General features: G+C 46.7%; 9 protein-coding genes across 9 annotated transcripts; 3 read left to right on the plus strand and 6 right to left on the minus strand.

The window, feature by feature from the left end:
* Positions 1-13: 13 nt before the first annotated feature.
* Positions 14-1,770, minus strand: K460DRAFT_365220 (neutral protease 2-like protein). Its single transcript, XM_040933140.1, has 3 exons — positions 1,422-1,770; positions 420-1,220; positions 14-366 (listed from the first exon to the last, which is right to left on the minus strand). The coding sequence occupies exons 1-3, from the start codon at positions 1,657-1,659 to the stop codon at positions 347-349; spliced, it is 1,059 nt and encodes a 352-aa protein (XP_040791895.1). The 5' UTR covers positions 1,660-1,770; the 3' UTR covers positions 14-346.
* Positions 1,771-3,472: 1,702 nt separating this feature from the next.
* On the plus strand, positions 3,473-4,075 carry K460DRAFT_404564 (uncharacterized protein; the record flags this gene model as incomplete). Its single annotated transcript, XM_040936743.1, has 1 exon — positions 3,473-4,075. One exon carries the CDS (start codon positions 3,473-3,475, stop codon positions 4,073-4,075), a length of 603 nt encoding a protein of 200 aa, XP_040791896.1.
* A 291-nt stretch (positions 4,076-4,366) lies between these two features.
* K460DRAFT_404565 (uncharacterized protein) lies at positions 4,367-4,822 on the minus strand (the record flags this gene model as incomplete). Its single annotated transcript, XM_040936744.1, has 1 exon — positions 4,367-4,822. One exon carries the CDS (start codon positions 4,820-4,822, stop codon positions 4,367-4,369), a length of 456 nt encoding a protein of 151 aa, XP_040791897.1.
* A 4,842-nt stretch (positions 4,823-9,664) lies between these two features.
* K460DRAFT_305367 (LexA/Signal peptidase) lies at positions 9,665-10,889 on the minus strand. The gene is made up of 2 exons (XM_040930007.1): positions 10,712-10,889; positions 9,665-10,660 (listed from the first exon to the last, which is right to left on the minus strand). The coding sequence occupies exons 1-2, from the start codon at positions 10,788-10,790 to the stop codon at positions 10,110-10,112; spliced, it is 630 nt and encodes a 209-aa protein (XP_040791898.1). The 5' UTR covers positions 10,791-10,889; the 3' UTR covers positions 9,665-10,109.
* A 142-nt stretch (positions 10,890-11,031) lies between these two features.
* On the plus strand, positions 11,032-12,442 carry K460DRAFT_404567 (Clavaminate synthase-like protein; the record flags this gene model as incomplete). The annotated part of the gene is made up of 3 exons (XM_040936745.1): positions 11,032-11,087; positions 11,145-11,197; positions 11,436-12,442. The coding sequence occupies 3 exons, from the start codon at positions 11,032-11,034 to the stop codon at positions 12,440-12,442; spliced, it is 1,116 nt and encodes a 371-aa protein (XP_040791899.1).
* Positions 12,443-12,493: 51 nt separating this feature from the next.
* Positions 12,494-14,798, minus strand: K460DRAFT_89212 (uncharacterized protein). The gene has a single exon (XM_040938784.1). It carries the CDS (start codon positions 14,661-14,663, stop codon positions 12,546-12,548), a length of 2,118 nt encoding a protein of 705 aa, XP_040791900.1. The 5' UTR covers positions 14,664-14,798; the 3' UTR covers positions 12,494-12,545.
* Positions 14,799-14,935: 137 nt separating this feature from the next.
* K460DRAFT_365226 (DNA ligase 4) lies at positions 14,936-18,154 on the plus strand. Its single transcript, XM_040933141.1, has one exon. It carries the CDS (start codon positions 14,997-14,999, stop codon positions 17,973-17,975), a length of 2,979 nt encoding a protein of 992 aa, XP_040791901.1. The 5' UTR covers positions 14,936-14,996; the 3' UTR covers positions 17,976-18,154.
* Positions 18,132-19,304, minus strand: K460DRAFT_415722 (uncharacterized protein; the record flags this gene model as incomplete). Its single annotated transcript, XM_040937751.1, has 1 exon — positions 18,132-19,304. One exon carries the CDS (start codon positions 19,302-19,304, stop codon positions 18,225-18,227), a length of 1,080 nt encoding a protein of 359 aa, XP_040791902.1. The 3' UTR covers positions 18,132-18,224.
* A 922-nt stretch (positions 19,305-20,226) lies between these two features.
* Positions 20,227-22,407, minus strand: K460DRAFT_89260 (uncharacterized protein). The gene is made up of 3 exons (XM_040938785.1): positions 21,926-22,407; positions 21,844-21,856; positions 20,227-21,742 (listed from the first exon to the last, which is right to left on the minus strand). The coding sequence occupies exons 1-3, from the start codon at positions 22,157-22,159 to the stop codon at positions 20,316-20,318; spliced, it is 1,674 nt and encodes a 557-aa protein (XP_040791903.1). The 5' UTR covers positions 22,160-22,407; the 3' UTR covers positions 20,227-20,315.
* Between the last annotated feature and the right edge of the window lie 961 nt (positions 22,408-23,368).

Here is a 23,368-nt window from a genome sequence, read left to right on the forward strand (position 1 = left end):
TAAGCCTAAAGTTGGGGGTTACAACATTACATAGTTTGAATTGGATGTTTGCTAACAGCTCAAGTACTTTCAGACGGCGGGAAAGTGGGTCGCCAAGCTCGATGACTGATGTCCTGATCGGCATACCAGTTACCGCACGAGCACCACCATATCAGTGCATACTTCAGATCATGTTGCAGTATAGGATGCGTCTTCAATATATCATGTTAATATTGCTTCATACAATTAACATGTCGCACATGGACAAAGCATACAAGGTCATGATAACTGAAAGATCCAAGGCACCTCCATATGTACAGTATGCTTCCATGAACACTGTCTTTGCTCAACCGGCCCGTCCTCAACTCTAGCAGTTCAGGTAGATTGCTAGATTACGTTAGCATGGATACAATCATTGTGAGATGAAAAGATAGACTTGCCGTTAGAGTACAGCGCAAAAGAGTCGGCGTTGTTCAAAGCCTGGCTAGTCGACAATCTCGTCGCGGCAGCGTATCCGTAACCAAGGTCATCAGTTCCTGGGCTGTACACAGCTGGGGCATGAGCCTCCTCGTGGAGCACCGTGGTCGCCTGATCTTGACCATGGCAGGTGGAGCTCAGCGCTGGAAGGTCGCTGAAGAAGAGAGGGCAGTAGGTGATGAAGTTCTGCGCGGGTACAGTGTACGCAAGGACGTTAGATTCGCACCCGTTGTATGGATCGTTACAGTTAGTAGTAGTTTTCGACCCTGTTCCTCCACAGTCGGATGAGATGGCACGTAGGCGACCCGAAACCTCGTTCTTGACACTGGTCGTGGTCGACTTGAAGTACGTTTGGAGCTTTGTTCCTGCGGCGGCGGAGGTGGCAGCAGCGCTTGCAAGTCTGGCGCAGTTGGACAATGCGGTTCGGACAGCACTGAGCTTGGCTCCTGTGCAGCTGGAGCCGATCACGGTGCGTTTGACAACGGCCTTGCTGACCGTAGCTGCAAGAGCACCGTCGACGGACATGGTGAGCTTGTTCGACTCGTAGTTGTAGGCGCCGGCGAGCTCAGTTGAGCCCTCTTCGGCAAAAGGCAACAAGCCCTTGGCGAAAACATCGAAGTCGCCACCATCGTTCAAAGTATGGAGAGCAGCAGTCTCAACCGTAAGTTCCTTCGACTCTCCAGCTGCCAAGGCGACGAAGTCATCCTTGCTAAGGCCGCTGGTCAAGAGTCTGATCTTGATACCCTCGAATGGGACCTTTGTGCCTAGACCATCATTAGACTAGAACGTTTGAAGTGTGTGCTGTGGCGTGGGTACGATGGGGTGGTGCTCGATATTGGGAAGGTCGTGGTTAAACCAAGTCCAATGATGCTTCACCAAGTCGCAGGGGTTTGCAGTTGCATCGCCACATATCACCCGGGATTTGTGGTATGGCATGAAAGCCGGGTAAGGTGTTGGGAACTTACTGCCTCCAGCGGAGTAGATGGAAACCTTCTCCACGGGGATTTTCTCGTCCAAGAAGGTGCCCTTGCTCAGAAGGTTCACAATCTTGTCTCCATTGTTGGTCACGAGGACCTTAACCTCTGAATTGCCGGACGCAGTGAGCTTGACGCTCAAGGGAGTTTCGCGCTTGAAGACATTGACCGAAGCAGCAGTGGCGTAAGAAGCCAAAGCCGCGACGGTTAGCTGTGAAATGACCTTCATGGTTGATGTAGGTGGAGAGGCAGCGAGTGAAAACGATGAAGACTTTGTTGGCAGGCTGATGAGACCGAAGGAACTGGTGATCAGTAAAGAATAAAAACAGTATCGTGTGTGACATACATGTCTTTATACTTGCTCGAGTGGATGGGCTTCTTCCCAAGAAGGAATGCGCGGTGCAAGTGGCCATCGCGGGCTGGGCAACATGGCGTCCTGGCTAAACTCCTTTGTGGAGCTTGACTGGTCTAGGCAGCTGAGGTAGTAGTTGGGCATAAACCTAGGAGTTTGTAAATGATTGCAGTCGAGGTGGTGGGGCGAATCTGCATGAAGCTTCCCCACGAAGCGGAAGAGACGTAGGATGGTGAAGCGTTGAGTGGGTAGTCCGCTAAAACAAGGGACAGGCCTTCGGCTCGACTTGAATTGGCAGCGGAGATTAGAATGGAAACGGAAGGTCTTTAGGCATACTCATAGAGGTAAGATGATAAGGAGTATAACCTGTGTGGCATCCGCGCAGGTAAACAGCTCTGGTCAATCTGTATGGTGCATCAAGGCGCGCCGATCACTTCGGTCTAGATTAAGCAATGCCAGATAAGCCTTGGCCCCCGTAGGATGTTTTACGGAGACTTGGCTTGGACAGGCAGGAGAGCAGGGGTTTTGCCAATGAATGTAGCGGCAATTGTACCGGGGTCAGGCAACCGTATGGGACGGCCTATTCAGACGGCAATGTTACTGGGCATTAAGAAGAACCCGGGGTTGTTTCAGCTAACATTAGTATCCAAGATCCACTAAATCTTGAGAACGTCCTTCTAATTAGGTCAAAATAGCTGTTGAGCTCTTCAGAAAGCGTATTCTGTTGCCGTGACCGGTTCCTGACTAGATGGGAACGTGCTAATTGCTCAGAGGCCTGCTCTATCTCCTAGATTGAGGACAGTTCCTGAAAGTGACTAGTTGAAGGTGGGCTGTACAGCGACGACAGGCATCCTAGACCATGCACTATTCAAGGTCAGTTATCTTGCTTTAAACAATATCTGAAAGGGATGGCTCCGTCATTGGGGCAAGGAATTGGTAATCCCGACAATGCTGTTGAAAGAAGGTTGTCGGAGGATTCCGCCTGAAGTCGGTACTTGCACGCCAACGACAAAGTGGGTTAGGCGACGCGGGAGTGCAAGTAGGGCCGCTTAGGCTAGTTCGTCCTTCATCACAATGCGACACAATTATTGGAATGTCGCCTCAGGAATACCTAGGTGGCGTGTGTCGTTGCCGAGAGCGTCGTTTCACGTTACCTTGGGCAGACGAATTGTTTTGTCAACACTCCACGTCACGACGTGGAATTTAATCAATTTTAGCGCCACCCGTTTCACCCTTGTTGCCAACCGAGGCAGGTTGCCAGCAAACAACAGCCGGATGCAAATTAAGTGTCTGCGTCGATTTGATTCGCTCTTCGATTTAAGCAAATGAACTAGCATGTACCCAGTACTGATCCGGAAGGCGGATGTATGGCATGTTTGAGGCCGAAGACGACTGTTTCTGGACTCTAGACGCAATGCCATCAACATTCCCTTGACTCTCCATTCTAATGTCTGATGACCTCTCGCAAGATCGAAGAGCACCTTCCGCAATCGCTTTCTGGGGCGTTTCTTCCGGGATACATCACCTCACTTAGTAATCTACCAGGCGATAAAGCATATCTCCTTCCGTTAGTGGTTTGGCGCTCCCCGCTGCCTTACAACATCCCACCCGCTACTGGACGCCGCACCTCCAGCATCGCCCAAAGGCTTTCCCCAACGCAGCTACCAGAACCAAACACTGTTCTCACCACATGGCAGGCTTCTGGAGTAGTCGGACAGCGCTCATCACAGGTGTTGCCATAACGCTACTAGGCACATTCTACATTTACCAATCTGACACTCCTACATCATTCACAATGTCCAGCAAAGGCTCCAGCGCGTCCAACGGCGTTCCAGGCTTAGAATTCAAGCTCTCCCAAATCTCGCGAAACCCTCCCTCTCTCCTCGTCACCCTCAAAAACACCCATCCAGACACCCCTTACTCGGTCCTAAGATGGGGTACGCCACTCGACCCCTCAGCGCTGAATACTGGAGTCTTCAGCATTCTTGACCACGACAGTGGCGACGAAGTTCCACAGGTTGTTCTGCAGATCAACAGGTTGATGCCTCCGCCGCAGGAGGAGCTTATCACTGTGGCGCCCGGGACAGAAGAAGAGATAGAGGTCGTGTTTGACAAGCCCTGGATGCCACAAGAGAAGCCTGCAAAGTATAAGGTCAAAGCTGAAGGGGAGTTCAAAGGTGTTTGGGGGAAATATGGAAGTGAAGTAACGGAGGAAGAACTGAACGCTTACATTGAAAGTCCGTTCAGCGGCAAGAGCTTTACCACTGGCGAAATTGTATTGGAAGTTCACTAGGATGTATGTGTAACGGTATGACTTTTTGTATTCAAAGAAATATCTCGGTGTTCTATTTATCCTTCAACTCCTGGCCAAATGCTTCGAAGGCTACGGTTCATCCCAGATGCCAGCCTTGTGTGTTCTCCAACGGAATAGAGAGTTGAAAGCATTCCACATATAACGTGTATCTTCTCTGTTCTTGAAGTTGAAAGTGTTTAACGAGCGTCGTCGGTCATTATCGTCATTATCCCCAAGCCTCCCGGTCACACATGGATCATTTCCCATCCACTCCTCACCGCACTCGCCCTGCTACTCGCACCCGCCTAAACGCCTGAAGTATGCGCTGAGATCTTTTTGTTCCAAGACGGTGACGGTTGTTGTAGTTTCAGTTACGCAGCAGTCTGGGATGAGGACTGTTGCTGCTGCTGTGGTTGCTGACTGGGCGCTTGCTGTGGCTGCAACGAGGGCGAGGAGGGGGTAGAGATTTGAGGTGTGCTTGGTGATGAGGAGGTGGGAGATGTGTAGCGTGGGCGCGGGAAGTAGGGGTGGAAGTTGGGCATATTGGCGATTGTTGGAATAAGAAGTCTCGTTGAAATTTGGTATTGTAAGCTGATGTGCAAGGTCGGTGACTATCTTTGCGACTCGGTGTTTGGGCTTTGTTTGAAGTTCAAAGTCCGTAGTGGGTGAGCGGACGGTGTTATATGTACGCGTCGTGGGGACGCGCAAAGTGATCTTACACCGGATCCGAGGTCGTACAATAGACATTCAGACCGCTCCCGCGACGCACAACGCTCATGCATGTATTCAGCCTTCTAGCAGTATACTGCAGAGCACCCCTTTGAGACCTAGAATTTGACTCGGGTCTCGCATTTAGCTTACCAGATGTAGTCGCCATTGGTGAGACTCGAAGCTGGGCTATGCAGTGCACTCTGAAGTATCAAGCGAATGGCATGTTGAATGCAGATCGCGGCATTTCAGCTTTGGTGGGGTAGCGGTCTGAGTAGATGGAGGCACAGGAAATGTTGTACCGAGGCTTATCAGCCGATAAGCTACTCCACCCAATAAGCTACTTTAATATTAAAATAAACTAAATATAACTTTTTTAAATTGCAATATATTTACTACTAATAATTTAATTTTAAATGCAATTGCAGTAATTAATTTATAAAATTTTAAAAAATAATTTTTGTACTACGCAGCTGTAAAAATATTTAGTATTAATTAAACTACTTTAGCATACTAATATTAAAAAAAAACATAATTAAATGTAGAAAAAGCTTAATAATAAATATATTTTAATTTATAATAAGAATTAAAATTTATATAACGTATTACACAGGCGAGTTAGTTGCCCGGTCGAGTTAGTTATAATGCTAAAACCCTACTAAAATTAGTAGTCTTCTACTATTAAACGCAATGCTTTAACATAATAATATATAATTTTTTTAAAAAAAAAACTAAATATAGCTTATAGTTTAGGCTTTAAAACATAATATAAATCTCTCCTAACAAAAAGCTGCGCAGATCTACAGCGTTTTTTAAATAACACTTAGTAATTAACTAAAAAAAAAGCCTCTATAACATAATACTAGGCCTAATAAAATAAAGCTTTTTTTAATAGAAGAAAAAGTAATTGCCTAGCATATACTTTACTTTAAAAACTAAAGATTTCCGCCCTAACTAGCTGCTATAAATAATATAGCTAATACTTTGCTAGCTAAATATAGGCAACTACCTATTAGCAAAAACTAGGCTAGCACGTTTATTAAATAATATCTATAGCTTAGTACTAGGACTTTTTAAAAGTATAACTACTAAAAAGCTTTATATAAAAATCCTAAGCTTATATAAGGCTAGTTCTAACTTATAGAAAATATAAAAGCTAAATATAGTATTTAAAATAAAAATATATACAATTTTAACAAAACAGGCTTTATAATAAGCTAGATATTATATAGAACTATTATCTTAAGTACTAACTATTAAAAATAGCTAAAGATAGTACAGCAGAGTAATTAAAAGTAGGTAACAGTAATCTAAAGTATTAATGTAATAAAGTAAGCTATTTTACTTTTTATTATTTTTGTAGGTAAGAACTACTTCTTAGCCTAATATAAAGAAAATAGCCTGCCCTATAATTAGGTTATTGCAGTTTTTAAAAATAGCTAAATAATAAATAAGCTTACTTTTAAGTAGTTAAAGCACTTTAATAAGTATACTAAAAGGAAAATTATTAGTACTTATTATCTACTTATTATTAATAGTTATAAGAGCTATGCATTAGTCTAATTCTAGCAGTACTATAAAGAATAAAAAATTATTACTTTTTATATACTTTTATATTTATCGCACTTGCTATAGCTACTTAATATAAGTTGTTTTACGCCTTTAAAAAAAGTATATAAGTACTAAGCTAAAAAGCTAATGCGCAACAGCATTAACTATATTACTAAAATTAAGTTTTTACTATGTTTTAAACTAGCTTTTAATGCTGCTATTATAAAAAGTAATATTTTAAATAGCTTTAAAAGCACTAGTCTAGTTTCTTTTAACTTTAAAGCTATAATATTAAAACTTAATATTTAGTTGCGTACTCTACTACTACTTACTATTAAAAACAGTTTTTAAGAATTAAAAATACTAAGTAATATTTTAGAATTTAAGTCTTAGTTAACGCTAGTTAAAACAAAAATTTAAAAGCACTTAAATAGTTTTTTTACTTTAATAGTTAAAGCTTTTAAAAAAGTTTTAAAAAGTGCAGCTATAATCGCGCATAAGCTTGTATTAGCATAAAAAAAAATTGCTAAGCTTTAAGCAGCTAATAAGGCTGCTATGCAACAAAAATTACATAAAAAAAAGCAAGTATAAAAAAAAAAGACTTTTATAGTAAAAAATAGTTTTTAACTAATAATTCTAAAAGAATTTAAAGCGTATAGTAATAAAAAAAAGGTAAAAAAGCAAGTGCATACTAAAGCAAGTAAGCCCTTTTAAAAGCGCTATAAATACTATAGTAAAGCTAGGCATAACGCGCAAATATGCAAGCAAAAAATAAAAGTAATTTCTAAATAAATTAGCTTATTATAATTTACTACTATAGTTTTTTACAGTGCTGTACTGTCGTGTATAGTACTAATTTTAGTAGGGTTTTAGTATTATAACTAACTTAACTAGGCGACCGACTCGCCTGTGTAATACGTTAATATATATAAAGTTTATTTAAATATAGGCTTGCACCTATAAAAATTATAATAAAAAATTTTATTTCTAAAATTTTAAAATAAGAAATTTTTAATATATAAATTTTGTAATTTTTAAAAAAATATTATAATATTTTTATTTTTAAATATATTACTAGGATTAATTGCAAACAGCTTTTTACTAATACTAAATATAATTATAAGTTATATTTTAACTTTTTTTATTTAAAAATTTAAAAGTATAATATTAACGCGCGCCATATTTATAATATAAATATAAAAATTTTTTTTATTAGTATTACTTTACGCTTTAAATAAATTTTTTTAAAGTAATTTTAAAAGTAAAAATAAATTATAATAGCCTTATAAAATAGTAATTAAAAATAAATAATAATTTTAGTATATATTTATGCAAATAAAAGCGCAGTAAATCTAAATATAGTTTTTAAAAAAAAAAAAAAATTTTGTAATACTTAATTACGCAATATAAAAGTTAAAAAATACTAAATTTTTTTTATAATAAGTTTTTCTAAATAGTTTAATAATAATATTAATTTAGCTTAATTTAAATAAGTTTTTAATTAGCGTATAAAAAGCAAAGTATAGGCAAATTATAAAATTTTTATTTTTAATAGCTATAGCAGCTACTTTACTACTAATTTTATAAACTTTTGCAACGCTAATAAAATTTTTTTAATAATATTTTTTTTTTATTTAACTTATAGTTTATAATTTTTAAATATAGTACTTTTTTTATTTTTTTTAACTATTTATTTAATTAAGCTTGCGCACTACTTTTATTATAGCTAAAGTTTTATTTTTATAAATAAAAGTAATTTTTTTTTATTATTTTAAACTATTTATAATACTATATTTACTTTTATAAATATATAAAAAGTGTTTAAAGCTATAAGCATTAAGCTACTTAATACTAATATTATATTATAATAATTTAAAACACAATTACAACAGGAAAATTAAAAATTAATAAATAAAAAAAATAATAATAGAAATACTTAAAACTAGCTTTATAATTTATTTAAAATTATTATAAAAAATAAAGCAAAAATTAAAATTAAATAATTAAATTTTATACTATATTCTTTTTAAGTGCAAAATAAGCTTTTTTACTATAAAAATAAAAGTCTCTGCAATGCGCTTTTAATTAAAAAAAAATATAAAAGTAAAAATAAATTTTTAAATTTTTAATAGCGTAAAAAATTTTATAGTGCTATAATATTTTAAAATTTAAAAATTATCTAAAAAGTTTGCGCGCGCAATATAGTAAAATAATATAAAAATAAAACTAAATAATTTTAAAAAAAAAAAATAAAAAAACTAAAAGTAGTAGTAATATTATATAAAAAAAAAATTACAAAAAAAGCAAAAATAATATAATTACTTATTAAAAAGTATACTATAAAAAAACGCATAGTAATAGCTTAAAAATAAGCTACTATACGCACGCAAAAATAATAAAAAAAAAAAACTATAATTTTATAAAAACTTTATAATAAAGCAAATAAATATAAATAAATAACTTTATATTTTATAAATTTAAATACAGTAAAGCATTATTATATTATAAATGCTAAAAGTAGTAGTTTAAATATATTATAGTTATTACTGCTTTTATTTAAAACTACCGCGCGCAGCTGCTAAATTAATTTTTTATAAAAATTTAAATAGTATAAATTAATTATAAGTTTTTGTTTACTAATACTTTAAAAAATTTTATAATAATAATTTTTATTAGTAGCTTTACAACTTTATTTTTGCGGATAGCTGACTTTAGTTGAGGTGGCTTATCGGGTAGAGTGGCTTATCGGCTGATAAGCCTTGGTATGGCGTTTTGGCTCCGGATTGAGGACGCCAAGTCGGATCCGACCACCATTTGCGCGAACTCATTGGTTCCAACATCATGAAGTGTATGTCGTGAATGAAGATGGAAAGTCTTGGTAGTAATCTTCCCGTCGCTATGTTTGACAATGCTACATGAGATTTCTTGGAATTGCTTGGGGTTTCTTGGGTTTCACGCCTTGTAACATTGAAAATGGCAGCGCCTGACGGTAATGGCCTTTTGAAAGCAAGAACTGAGAACAGTCCTACCCTTCATGTACAGCTAGCACGTCTCTCAACATTTGAAGCACCGCCTGGCGTATCGCTAGCCCAATGCAGTCGCACCCTTCAAATCCAACATACGTCCAGAGCACCATTCATCATTCTATCCGAGTGGCAGACCAATCGCGTTCAAGAAAGTTGCAAAGAAGTCCCACCTTTGGCAGCTTCGAAAGGCCGCGAGAGGTACACAATCAGTTTAACTCAAGATGTAGTCGGAATGCTAATTGTAGTCAGCTCCTTTGGCAGGTACTGCGACGTTGCAGAATACTCTGATCTCAATTACCCCGAAGATGGGCCCGCAGGCAAAGAAAGTTTTGGAGCGAGTTCAGTTCAGGTTGGCATTGCTAGTTTCGACAAGTGTCTGCTACTATCGGGTAGCGAGCGTAACATTGGCATCTCGATGATGTAAAACGAGCTGAGCGATCCACTTTTATAAATAGGCATTGTTGGAGTTTTGCGGTCCATGGCTATTGGCGTTTGCATTTACTGGTGTTATCTCTAGACTGAAAGGGCTGTTGCTTTCCAACAGTAGAAACAAATTATAGTAGAGTTCTTGGCTGTTCTTATAGAAAGTTTTTAGATTCTATTGGCCCTGACCAAGCCCAATGTAAATAGTCAGCTTTCCTTGGAATTGAGAAGGGGTATCTTACGATCTCAAACATGGGCATGAAGCCCTCCGAATCCTACCCTTACAATCATATATATATATCTTCTCTCGACAGTGCTTCTGCCTTTTACTGTGCAACCCACTCCCTCTCTCCCTCTGTCGGATCCACGACATTCACCTCACTACCAACCCATTTCGCCTCCCTAGCCGGCAACACCACAGCCAGCACCTTCGCCTTCACCAACCCCAATGGCAACGGCCCAAACAGTCTACTATCCCGGCTCCACTCCAGATTATCACCCGCAACCCAGCAATGCCCCTCCGGTACCCTCACCACTTGCTCTTTCACACGTGCCCATTTCCCTTCCGTGTCTATAGCCTCCACATCGCCTTCCCCACGTCCATTTGTTATGACAGACACGAAATCCCCCGGCATCCCAATGACGCGCTTGCACCCGCTTTCGTTGGGGAAGATGGGGTTGGTATAGGTGATGATGTCGCCGACTTTGATGTTGCGGCCGCGCCGGTGGAGAGAGGAGTAGAGAATCCACGGGTGGCCGTTCCAAGAGTGTGGGATGGTTGGCGTCATAGAGATGCCGGTCGTGGAGCCAACGCCGCCGATGTAGGAGTAGAAGACATGTGTAAAGAGGGCTACTTTTCCGACTAGGAGAGCGTTACCTGGTAGGTTGTTAGTTGGAGGTGGAGAAGAATATATGAGGCGTGACCTACGCGCCCATGTTTTGGGATTGAGAATTGCTGGCGCAGATTTGTGAGGGAAGCGGTGGAGGAAAGACCATGGCGGCGGCATTGTCAGGAAATGCAGCTCGTTTGGCTATCGTTGAAGCATCATGTGGCGTCGAGGTGCACGAACAACGGGGGTGGGGCGCTACTCGGAGGTTCGTTCCATATAACGTTCGATGAGAAGAGCATCATGTTCGACTTCCAGAGATTCTGTAACTCCGCGTGCCAAGACCATTAATTCCGCCTTTACTCGAATCTGCTTGGACGAGCTGTGCATACCCCATGAGCGCGCTTTGCACACAAACATCATGTTAGTCGAGGATGAGATAGTTGGCTTAAAAAGTGCACAGCAAACTGCTCTAAAGTAGGTCGTAGCTATCTTCGAGTATCTCACATAGAACTTCACGCTCATCTGATTCAGGCCCGCCCCCACAGGACTCGAGGGCGAAGGAACTTTGAACGATGCTGTAAGAGGTGCTTCTTTTTCTCAACTCATGCGCTCCTCCGCTACTATCGATGGTTTCTTATCTTTTCTTTTTCGGCTTGGAAGGCGACATTGAGATCCTTGCAAAAGTCTCAGCAACGTATTATCTGCCGAAAATGTGACACTGTCCTTCAAGACTATGTCGATCTTACAGCTACATATACTGCCATTCCTCCGATATCTCTTCAAGAACAATTCACACTATTATAAGTCTAACACCATTCCTAGATCTGATAACAAGCTACCACGACCTCAACCCCTCCACAATCGACATCCTGCATGAAGAACCCTCACCTCTAGAGTTCATGCGCTATGTAGCGCGGAACCGCCCATTCGTCATCCGCAGTGGAGCCAAAGACTGGAAGGCCAGGAAGCGATGGACCGCCGCCTACCTCACCAACGTAATGGCAGGCCAAAACGTCAACGTAGCAACCACACCACATGGGAACGCCGATTCCGTCATCTCCCTCCCCAGCGGCGGCTCACTCTTCGTCAAACCCTACGAGACAGAGCAGCGCTTCGAGTCCGTCATCCACGCCATTCAACAGCAGGAACTAGAGACAGACGACTATGACGGACCAACTCGGTATGCGCAGACGCAAAACGACAACCTGCGCAACGAGTACGAAACGCTCTTTGCCGACGTCCCCGCCTCCATTCCCTTCGCGAGGATAGCGCTCGAAAAAGACCCCGATGCGATTAACTTCTGGCTCGGAAACTCGCACTCGGTTACCGCGCTGCACAAAGACAACTATGAGAACGTCTATGTGCAGGTTCTAGGAAAGAAACATTTCGTTCTGCTGCCACCCGTGGAGGCGCCGTGCATCAACGAGAAGGCTGTTTTGGCTGCTACGTATGCTCCGAGAGACGAGGCTGTATCAGGAGATGAGCAAGAAGGAGTAAGGAAGGAGGATCTTCGTGTTCGAATCGATGACCCGGAGGAGTATGTTCCCTTCGCAACGTTTGATCCCGATCACCCCGGCCAAAATGCAAATGCATATTCGCAATTTTCGCGGCCGCTCCGCGTTACGCTGGATGAGGGCGATATGCTCTATCTCCCTGCACTATGGTATCACAAAGTATCTCAGAGCTGTAGTGACGAAGGGATTTGCTGTGCGGTAAATTACTGGTATGATCTAGATTTTAGCGGCGGATTTTGGAGCATGGCAAACTTTACACGAAGCGTGGGGCTTTTGAGTATAGCAGGCAATGAGATTGAGGCAAAAGTAGGATGAAACAAGGAAAATTTAATGATTATGGGTATCTCTAAAGTTCTACAACAAACGAAACACCATGCAATGCAATGCGATATACCCTACACACCATACGAGCCCCACTTCACGTGCGAACCTTGACCTTGATCCCCACACCCCTTGCACTCGCCCATACACTATCAGTAACCCTGACAGGCAACTTTCTCCCCTTGAGCCTCTGGTCAATCAGCCAAAGCCCAACTACAAACTCGTATCGAGTCAGCCTGCCAACCCCCCTGCCATCTACAAGATCCCACACTTCTTCGAGGACATGTGTTGGTAAGCGACTTCTCGTCCAAATCTCTTGCACACAGAGATTCAGCACACCGAGTGAGGGGTCTTCCTCAACGACGGCGCGAGAAGGTGATACTGATGGATTAGGCAAGTACAACCCTTTGTTAGCTGCCCAAACACCCTCATATCGCTTGCGTTCCCGCTCGGTGATCTGATCGCGCCACCGTCTCCTTGTCCCTTCATGGTGCTTGTTCGGATGTTTCCGTCCCTTGATGCCCATGATTCTTGTACCCTTCTTCTTGTACCTCCTCACTTCATCTTCGTCTTCCGACGAAGATGGCTCTTTACGCATTGTAGTCCGCATCTTGCCAGCCGCTTTTGGCGGCGACTGTTTCGGTGGCGAGGGCGATCGCCGAAAGGGCAAGTGGTGGTGGTGTTGCTTGCGAGGTGGGAAGAGGGGCTCTATGGACGTAGGGCGCGGTGCGGGTGAGGCGTTACGAGACGTAGCAGCTAGGGCTGCGCCCATGATGGCGCTTGACAGAGACTCTCCGGTCATATGCTTTGTGATTTGCTGGACAGATTGCCGTTGGTAGTTGTTGTGGTACATTGAAGGTTGTATACCTGTAGCCGATGCTGGTCTACGCGGGGGCGAGAGTTGCTCGCGTGAACGAATTGAAGTCGGTGTCTGGCTCTGATTCCGTGACTTGATTGATATGGGTGTTGTAGGCTGAAGTTTGCTAGCCAGGGGCGCAGGATCTGTTCGCCGTGTATTTGACCGTCGTGGAGGAGGTAGACTTGGCTTTGGTTTCTCATCCTCTTCTTGCTCTTCCTTGGCTGATTTGAATGATGTTGGCGAATCAGGCGATCCGTAGCTTTCAAGAGATGTTGAGAGTCTCCTGTGGACCGAAGTCGACCGTGCCATGTTTTGAGACTTCGGGCGAGACCCTCTCTGAGGTGGAGGTTTCGGAGGTGGAGTTGTCGTCTTGCTTGCGGCCAACTGCACCGGCTTTTGCTTGATCGGTGGAGATTTGAGGGGCCCTTTCTTTGGAGTGTTGAAGAATGCGTCATCATTCGAGACATCGATGAAGGGTTGCGGGGCCAGCCCAGTCTGAAGCTTGGGTTTTGGCTTGACGGGTGGCGGACTCCTTGTACTCGTCCTCTGCAGCGGTGGACCGAATTCTGATTCTGGAGGCAGTCTAAACGTCCGCTGTGGTTTAGGAGAGCGAACAGGAGGCGGAGAGTGCTGGGCGACGTTCGGGGGTGCGGTGGGAGGCTTCGTGGAGGGATCAGATCGGCTCTGCTCGAACATTTTCACCAAAGAAGTGGTAGGCGGGATAGGAGTCTCGTCGGTAGGCTTGTCATGTTGCTCGCTGCTCACCGTGTTCGCGGGCGAGTGCGACCCCAGGCTGCCCCTCCTCGTACGCGGCTGCTGACTAGGCTTCCTAGGCTCAAGCCTTGCGAGGACGTTTCCCACGCTGCCCGTCGGAGGCAGTATGTCTCTCTCGTTTGCATCCCGATCGCTCATTGCAGGAGCAACGGTAGCCTGGGCTGCGGGCCGTAGGGGGCTGGCGCGGGCAGCCGCCAGCCTGGCAGCAATGTTGGACGGAGACGGTACGCGGTCGAGGTGGGTATCAGTCACGCCCAGCGAGCTGGAACTGTTGGACTTGGTGACAGCTTGCTGCATAGGCGACAGGTTCGGCCTGCTTTGGCTCCGCGAGCTCCCGCCGGTCCAATCCCTCGTCAAGGCCGCAGGGCTTCCCGCAGCGCTCTGCCGGCCCGTGCCTACTTTGGTTGCCGCCAGCAGAGCCCCATTGTCTCCTCCAGTATACGTATTGGCCTGGGGTTTCGGGCCTTGTACGGCCGGTTTGGAGAAGGCCAGAGAGGCACCGTGGAGAGCGGCATCGCGGACATTGTACTGCGTATCGCCGGTCGACTGCGGAACCAGGCCGCGGTTGCGTGCGGAGCTCATCGAGAGCCCATTGGATTAGCGAGCGTGGTGTTGCAGTGACGGCGGGGGAGTATGGGGCCTTATGCGCGAGACATGTGTATGAGGCATGAGAATGGAGATTTGAGCGAGAGACTGAGTGGAAAACAGTGAATGTGGACCTGGCCTCCACAACCTTGTGAACGATCCTTGACGCATTGGGCAACGCACTAGCCGTTTGCGGAATCTGACGGCACGTGATAGCGCGGCATAGCGCATATCGCCCTCTCCAGGCAGCTGCCTGTCACCTATGTAGGTACAACCTGTTCACAAACAAGTCCACAGTTCCAGCAACCTCCACTCTTCAATGCACGCATCATGGCCGACGACACAGAAATGCCTGATGCCGATGCCGTGCGAGAGAACACGCTCATCTATGGCCGTGAGGAGCTCGACGAGAAGTACCCTACTCGCCCTGTGAACCTTCACAAAACACTGCCATTCCATACGTTATTTACCGACCTGTTTGATCCGCTCATGGATACTCAGAAGAGAAAGCAGCCTCCCGGGCCCCGTCGAAGGGTGGGGCCTACTGGCCACTCGAACATGTCACCGCATGAAGCCAAGCGGAACATCATTGAGAGATTCATCGCCAATTGGCGTAAGCAAGTGGGCGACGACTTCTATCCAGCAATGCGGTTGATAATCCCGGAAAAAGACCGAGACCGAGCCATGTATGGTCTGAAAGAGAAAGCCATTGCCAAGGTTCTGATCAAACTCACCAAGATCAGCAAAGACTCGGACGATGCCAAGCACATGTTGAACTGGAAACTGCCTGGTCAGCTACACAAAGCGTCAGCCTCTACAGCTGGCGACTTTACGGGGCGATGCTACGAGGTTCTCTCATCCCGTCAGCTACGAACCGAGCTTAGTGACATGAGCATCGCCGAAGTCAATAATGCCTTGGATAAGCTATCGCAAGTTGGCTCAGAAGATGAGCAGATCAAGATCTTCCAGAGGTTCTACCGGAGAATGAACGCCGAGGAGATGACCTGGCTTATTCGCATAATCCTTCGTCAGATGAAAATTGGAGCGACTGAGAAGACGTTCCTTGACATCTGGCATCCGGACGCGGAGACCCTATTCAACATCTCATCGAATCTTCGCCGAGTGTGCTGGGAGCTGTACGATCCAGAAATTCGTCTAGATGGTGAGGACACAGGCCTTAGCTTGATGCAGTGTTTCCAGCCTCAGTTGGCTGCATTTCAGGATAAAGTGGGATCGTTCGACAAAATGGTTACTAGGTTTCAGTCCAACCCTGAAGACGACGCGTTCTGGATCGAAGAGAAGCTAGACGGTGAACGAATGCAACTCCACATGATAGAAGACCCGGACGCACCTGGTGGGAAGCTTTTCGGCTTCTGGTCACGAAAGGCCAAGGATTATGCTTACCTCTATGGTAAGCACTTTCAGGGTGATGATGCTGGTGCTCTGACACGCTTCATCAAGGACGCTTTTGGCAAGAATGTGAGGAACATCATACTTGACGGCGAGATGATTACCTGGGACATGGATGTGGATCACATCGTCGGATTTGGCACACTCAAAACCGCAGCCATATCCGAAAAGGAGAACAAGACCAACAAAGATACCGGACAGCGGCCGCTCTTCCGTGTTTTTGATTGTGTATATCTAAACGACAAGCTACTTACGCAGTACACGCTCCGCGACCGCCGTCATGCTCTCGAAAGCGCCATCAAAGGTGTGCATCGCCGCTTAGAGATTCATCCGTACATCGAAGCGCGATCCGCTACTGAGATTGAGCCAGCGTTGCGAAAGGTGGTTGCCGAATCGTCCGAAGGTCTGGTGCTGAAGAATCCGCGCTCGATGTACCGCCTGAACGAGCGGAACAACGACTGGATGAAAGTCAAGCCGGAGTACATGTCCGAATTTGGAGAGTCGCTCGACTGCGTTGTCGTTGGCGGCTACTTTGGCTCTGGTCATCGCGGTGGCGCCCACTCTTCCTTCCTTTGCGCGTTACTTGTCAATAAGAATGCCAAGCCAGGGGACGCAGACTACGAAAAGTGTTTGTCATTGTTCAAAGTGGGTGGCGGCTTCAGTCGTGATGACTACGCGGCTGTTCGTGGGCGCACAGAGGGCAAGTGGAAGGATTGGGATCCGCGACGACCACCTCCGTTCGTTGAGCTGGGTGGTCACGATCAGAATCGCCAACACGAGAGACCTGACCAATGGATCAAGCCTAGCGACTCTGTCGTTCTGGAATGCAAGGCTGCCAGTGTAGAAGGTAGTGACAAGTTCCGAGTCGGTTTAACACTGCGCTTTCCTCGGTTCAAGCAGTTGCGTGTCGATAAGAGATGGGACCAGGCTCTCTCACTACAGGAATTCTACGATGTGAAAGACAACGTAGAGAAAGAGCGCTCGGAGAAAGAGAAAGAATTCAAAATCGAGCAATCGCGCCGAAAGAAGGCGAGAACATCGAAGAAGCCACTCACTGTAGTAGGCAACGAGACAGTCACCACACCCTACGCTGGTCCAGAATCGAAGCTTTTCAATGGGCTCAGTTTTTACATAATGACAGAACAAATACACCCAATGAAGAAGTCCAAAGCCGATCTTGAAGCATTGGTCAAGGCCAACGGAGGCAAGATCGTGCAGCGTGACTCGGAAGACAAGAGCTTGGTCATTGTGGCCGACAAGCGACTCATCAAGGTTGCGTCCCTCGAAAAACGTGGCACAAACAACATTGTCAAGCCAGTCTGGATCGAAGATTGTGTACAACAGAGCGCGGTGGACGTTGAGGCACTGCCTTACCTACTGCCTTTCGAGCCGAACCGACACATGTTCTACCTACATGATAATGACCAGCTGCACTTCGAGGAAAACGTTGACGAGAACGGCGACTCTTATGCGCGCGACATAACGGATGTGGACGAAATGAGAAGACTACTTTCCGGCATGAAGAAGCCGGAAAGCCATTCAAACTTCGACCGCGGGACGTTCCTGGAGCAACTTGAAGATCATGGAGAGTCACTCGCCCATCTCAAGACACACATGTTCTCCAATATGAGGGTCGCTTTCGACACAGACGATAATTGCGCCTGGAATTCACGGGCTCAGCTAGCAAAGAACTACATCTTCTTCGGTGGTGGAAAGGTCGCTGATATTGATGAGGATGGGCTCACTCACATCATAGTCCCCAACGGACAGGAAGCCGCGACTCTGAAGAAAGGAGGAAGCAAGGTAACCAACCTCTCGCGCACAGTGGGGGTCGAATGGGTGGAAAAGTGTTGGGAGGAAGGGACAAGGGTTGACGAAGAGAGGTTTCAGTGGGGATGATGATGTTCATAAGAGGATGCATAAGCGATTACAAGTCTTTTACGATCGTTCATGTTGTATGAATAACGAAGTCAATCTATGAATGCATGGACTACCAGGAAGGATGAAACATGGTGCCAACTTGACTATAGACTTGAGGTACTCTAGAGCCCCCAACACCCGACAAATTAACTAGACAGCCAAACGTTCCACAAAGCCCCCATTCAAATCCTTGCTGACGTCGCATGCCATGGATGGTCAGTTGGGTCCCTAGTTTCCTCCAGGGTAGAAACGCGCTCGATTCGCAGCCTGTGCAGCCCAGCGATCCATTGGTGTAGTGCGGTGTGTGACGCTATCAACTTCCATACGCATAGAGTCGAAATTCTGCCAAAATGCCGTCTGAGGGGATGAGTCGACAAATTCGGGTGAGCGGGACTGAACTACCTCTTGCGGAGTAGGAGTAGGAAGGCTGACCAGCGGCGGAAGGGCAACATGTGTCTCTGTTCGTCCATTGCGGGCGACGTTGTGGTCACGCATGACCCGCAGGGTGGAGTTGTCTGCGTTCACTCGCTCCCGGCCATTGAAAACAGGGGGCGCTGGACGAGTATGGGTAGCATTGCGAGCTGAGGGCGATGCACGAGCGTCTCCATGCAATAAGTTGTGCCGCAACAGCGCACTTCGGTCTATGCCAGCGGGTACACGACGCCCTAGGAATGTGTCTCGATGATGGCGACGATGACGTGATGTGGGTGACAGAGGTGTAGCCCGAAGCGTGTCGATATCCAATCTACGAAAAGGCGCGGTAATATCGGGAATCGAGCGAGGAGGAGAGTCGAGCGGTGTGCGTCGAGGCGCATTGCCAAAGGGAAGATCAGGCCGCAGCGCCCACTCACTACTACTACTACCATTCGACTCGTCCACGCCTAGTCCAGGGATGAGAAAGGGCACACCACGTGGAGGACCTCGAGCAGGAGTGAGCGCACGAGACGGTAGGGGAATAAACGAACGGTGAGCTGGGGGAGTAGCTTCGTATAGTGCTCGTCGACAGTTTGGACACGTGCAGTTTCGCTTTTCTGCGCCCTGGAGCCAGGCGAGAATGCAGGTGCAGTGGAAGAAGTGAGTACACGCGACCAGCTGGACTACGTCCGCGACTAGGGGTTCGGTGCAGATGGTGCATACTTCGCCCGGTGGTCGCGTCTCCACTGGTATCACGCCGGTCATGAAGAACTCAGCTTGAGAGCGGAGAGCTGGCCTGTTGAGAGTTGGGTACGCGTACATCGGAACATCAAAAGGTCGGCCGTAGTCTTGGCCTAGTCGGTGCTGAGCTTGTCTGTAATTGGGAATAGGCATGATGTTGTGCCTGGTGGTAGGATTTGTGTGTGTTTGTGAGTTGAGGAGATTGAAGGGAAAGGAGAGAAAGTTTCCCTCTCACTTATGGCAATAAGGGGACGTTGGAAAGTTCCCATTGTGTTTGCAGCAATTGGGAAGTGTTTGTAGTCATGGTGAATGGTGCACACATGAGAGTGAAAATATTTGGCATATAGAGCATTTCACTCAAACTCTGTCGTCAAGTACATCCACAAGGTGTTTTAGGCATCGACGCTAGTGACGAAGACCAGATACTAGTGAAAGATCATAGAGTCGTGAAAGCGTGCAATTGCTAGAGTCTTGCAAGATTCGTATCTCCGGTTCAAAATTCAACATGGGGGATGGTTCCTACCTAACAGCAGCAGTGCCAGTACATGAACCCTAGAATCTCCGATCAAGCATTCTATTTAAATCGTAGAAGTTCGTCCTCATCGACACTTTGTGTAAGTTTAACGTGCAGCTTGAATATTTATAGTAAGCAAGCGGGCTGTTATCCATCCAGTAACACATCCAAGTAACGGATGAACATAAAAAGATGCTTTCTTCTTACGCCGAGAACACATATCTGTTTAATACGTAAATAAGTCGTAACGGTATTCAAGACAAATCCAAGCTGTGCATCATCCCATGTGTAAACAGGGAAAGTTTGGGGGCGAATAAAAAAGGGGTGGCGACGGTGAGAAAGTGCGGGTAGAAGGCTGCGCACTGACGCAAGCAGAGAGACGGAACTGGAAGGTGAAAGGTTGGCACAAGTGCATCTTTGAGATTTGAGTGAATTAACGTCCGCGAATCAAGCGTTATGATAGAGGGCAACATTTCTAAACGCCTGTGCGCCGTGTAAACGAGCCATTGTCCGGCCCGGACGAACCGAATCCCGCCCCCATTGCGCTGTAAATGCAGTGATACTAAAAGAAGAAGAATAGATTTTACGGAGTGCGTCGCATCGTGATAAGGTGGTGAACACGCACTCCTACCAAGACCATCTTACGACGGTCATTTCCACTGGCCTTGACTGAGCTTTAGCAAGCCCTCGACGCATCCCGCCTCTTCAGCCGAACTCAAATTCGTCCGTTCGCTCAAGCCATCACCATTCATGAACTGCCTCAGCTCATCATCTTTCTCCGGGTCGATATCTGTCTTCCTACCCTTACGCTTCTCCCGTGCCAACATGGCACCAAGACTCGAGGTCTGCGACATGAGATCCGTGTTCTCGCCCAGTATCTGACGTGCTGCTCGAGAGGCTGGAGGTGTGGTGGCGACATCACGGTCCCGGCGTACCGACTTCGGAACATCAGGTTCCCAATTCTCTTTGTCGGATTCCGTGCTTGGGAACTCGTCTGACTCGGTTGTGTCACCACTCTTCTTGTACTCCTTGGTCGAGAAACGGCCGCTGATGGTAGAGGCACGTTGCATGGAGCCACGAGACTTCTTCACACCTGGGCTGCCCAAAACCTTGTGTGACCCATGTCGTGAAATAAGAGGCGTGTTCTGGCGCGCCTGGTTCTGAGCTAATATCTTTCGGTTCGCACGAAGTATCCCGATGGCATCTGCCGCGCTTCCGCTTCCCTCTTGCTCTGCTCGTGTTGTCAAACTCGTAGAGGATCGACTATCTGGATCGCACCAAAATTCCCAAGCGCGGCTATCTCTGCTCCTACCCATGTTCGACGAGGTCCGGGGCATCTTAGGACTCGGCTCGCCTCGTGCAGCAGCAGCTAATCGCTCATTCAAGCCAGCTGCACTATAGCTCCTCCGAAGACCGGCAGCAGCACGGGAGAAGTTAGACGGGTTGGTCTTCGCATGGGGCGGCGAAGGGGTCTTGTCGAGGTCTGTGACAATGCGGGCTGTGCCGTCTTCATTAGTAGATATGCGTACAAAGGAGTGTGCGCGTTTTAACGGGCGCGAGGCAGACGTGGCCGTCTCGGGCGACTCGGCTGGTTTTGAAGGAGCATTGGGGAAAGTGATGACTTCGGACGCGTAGTCCTCGCTATATCGTACAAAGGATGCACTTCGACGGTTCGATATCCAAGATGTGCGTGGCTGTGCAGTACCTTGGGAAGACGGTGCAGTGTGGGGATGGCTCGGCTCGGTTGGCGCGCTGTCGGCGGTTTGAGATGCAGTACATGGTTCGACTACTGCTTCAGCCGTGACGTGAACATTGGACTTGGCGGACTCGGTAGCCTCTTGAGTAGGCGACTCTTGTACGGTTTCGTCTGAAGTGAGTTCAGGTGTCGCCGCTTGCTCTGGTGGGTCGGACTTGGGACATTCATCCGGCTCATTTTGGTCTAACGCGTTCCCGATATCACGCGCTACCGTCTCGTCTTCAGTTGGTGGGTCAGACATGGTAGATGAGGAAGACATGAGCGACGCGTTCGACGAGCAATCAAGAGGCCGCGATCGACGGCGGTCGTTCTGGCGTTTATCTGAGGAACGGGGTGTTAGAAAATATAACAAAAGTAGGAAACCGTGCGTCGAGTGATGGACGTGTTCAAGCCTTTGCGAGACTGCGAGTCGAATTACTTACTCTGAAACCAAATCTAAAAGAGGGAATGGAAGTTAGCGACGTCGCGCACACGTGTGACGTGGAATGATATGCTTGGACGCACCTGCACTTCTTTTTCGCCAAGGGCGACTTTGCGTACTATCTCTAGGCGAGCGGCCTTGTCTGGCTTTGGGTTGTTTAAATATTCAGCTTTTAGAACGTCTTCGTCTTCTTTGCTGCAAGATGTCGTGGTCAGCGATGGATGATGCGAGGTTGCGTGGTGGCTTGTCGCGGGGTAAGCCGAGAGACGGCGCGGCGCGAGGGCACGTTCCAGCGCGTCGACCGCGGTCAACAGCATGGTTGGGATGGGAGAAGCAACACGAAGAGATGGAAAGAATCAGCCTACCTGGTTCGTCGTCGCTTTTGTCGAGCGAGGGCCTTGTTGTCGACATCTGGAGGCATGTGGTTTGCTACGGTTTCGGGCGAATGCACCAGGAAAGCCAGTTGCGCTGTGGGACTTGGGCGTGTGGCATTCGCGGCGCGCGATGACGCAGGTGACGACGAGGGTAATGGCGACGAGGTGGACATTGTGGACTGGGCCAAATAGAAACAGACAACCGATTTCAGACAGTGAGCGAAGGGGGTGGGGATGGATTGGCAGGGGAGAGAGAGGGTCAGAGGGAAGAAGGGCTTCGAATGAATATGGTGGCAGGGAAGTGTTGTGAGGCGCGTCTTCACCATCGCGTATCGAATGGTCCGAGCAGAGCAGCCCAGCCTATGTCGTGCAGACGCCTTGCCCTAAGAGTGAACCCCGAGTCTGTGCATTTTTCACCTCATCTCACGCCCTGGTTTACATGCCTCTGATTTACATCCTCTTACATGCACTCGCAAGGTCACTGTCCTTTTGCCAGCTTCGGTTTCGGGGAGGAGGGGGGGAGGGAGTTCGTGAAGAAGAAGAGAAAAAAAACTTCGAGGCCTCATGCATGCACCCACCCATGACTTTGTTCCCGTCACACGCTCGAGCATATTGGATGCATGAGCTTGTCGCACAGCATGCAGCGACGCGTCTCCACACAATGAAGCGGCTGCCTGCTGTCGACCGAGCACCTCCGTCTGAACATGAACACGAGCATGAACCCGTCGAGTTATACGCGTCGAGACATGTAGGAATACACCTCGCACTGAAGTAGCTTCTTATAACTTGCCAGTGCCATCTTTCCACTGTGATGCTGCTGTTGTCGAGGGAGACGCGTCGGCACGTGAGGCGCTAACTTGATCAGTCACCGCCGCGCCTCCACCTTGCGCCCGCAGCTCCTCCATCGGGACTTTGCGGCACCGAACATCACACCCTCACAGACATGTAGTTTTTTAGTTTTTTAGTTTTCCAACGCCATGAGTATGGAAGCACCCAGTCCCATTGTTGCTAAAAGGCAACGCTTTAGGCAGCGACCTGACGCGACCCGCTACTGCGAGCACCTCGATTCCAGCCTCTGGTTTGTCACTCTTGGCATACTTCACCGTAAGACGAGCTGAGAGTCGCCTTCCTGCGCGCGGTACTCCCTCCCCA

Source organism: Cucurbitaria berberidis (genome assembly GCF_010015615.1).
Source record: "Cucurbitaria berberidis CBS 394.84 unplaced genomic scaffold K460scaffold_2, whole genome shotgun sequence".
NCBI classification, from domain to species: domain Eukaryota; kingdom Fungi; phylum Ascomycota; class Dothideomycetes; order Pleosporales; family Cucurbitariaceae; genus Cucurbitaria; species Cucurbitaria berberidis.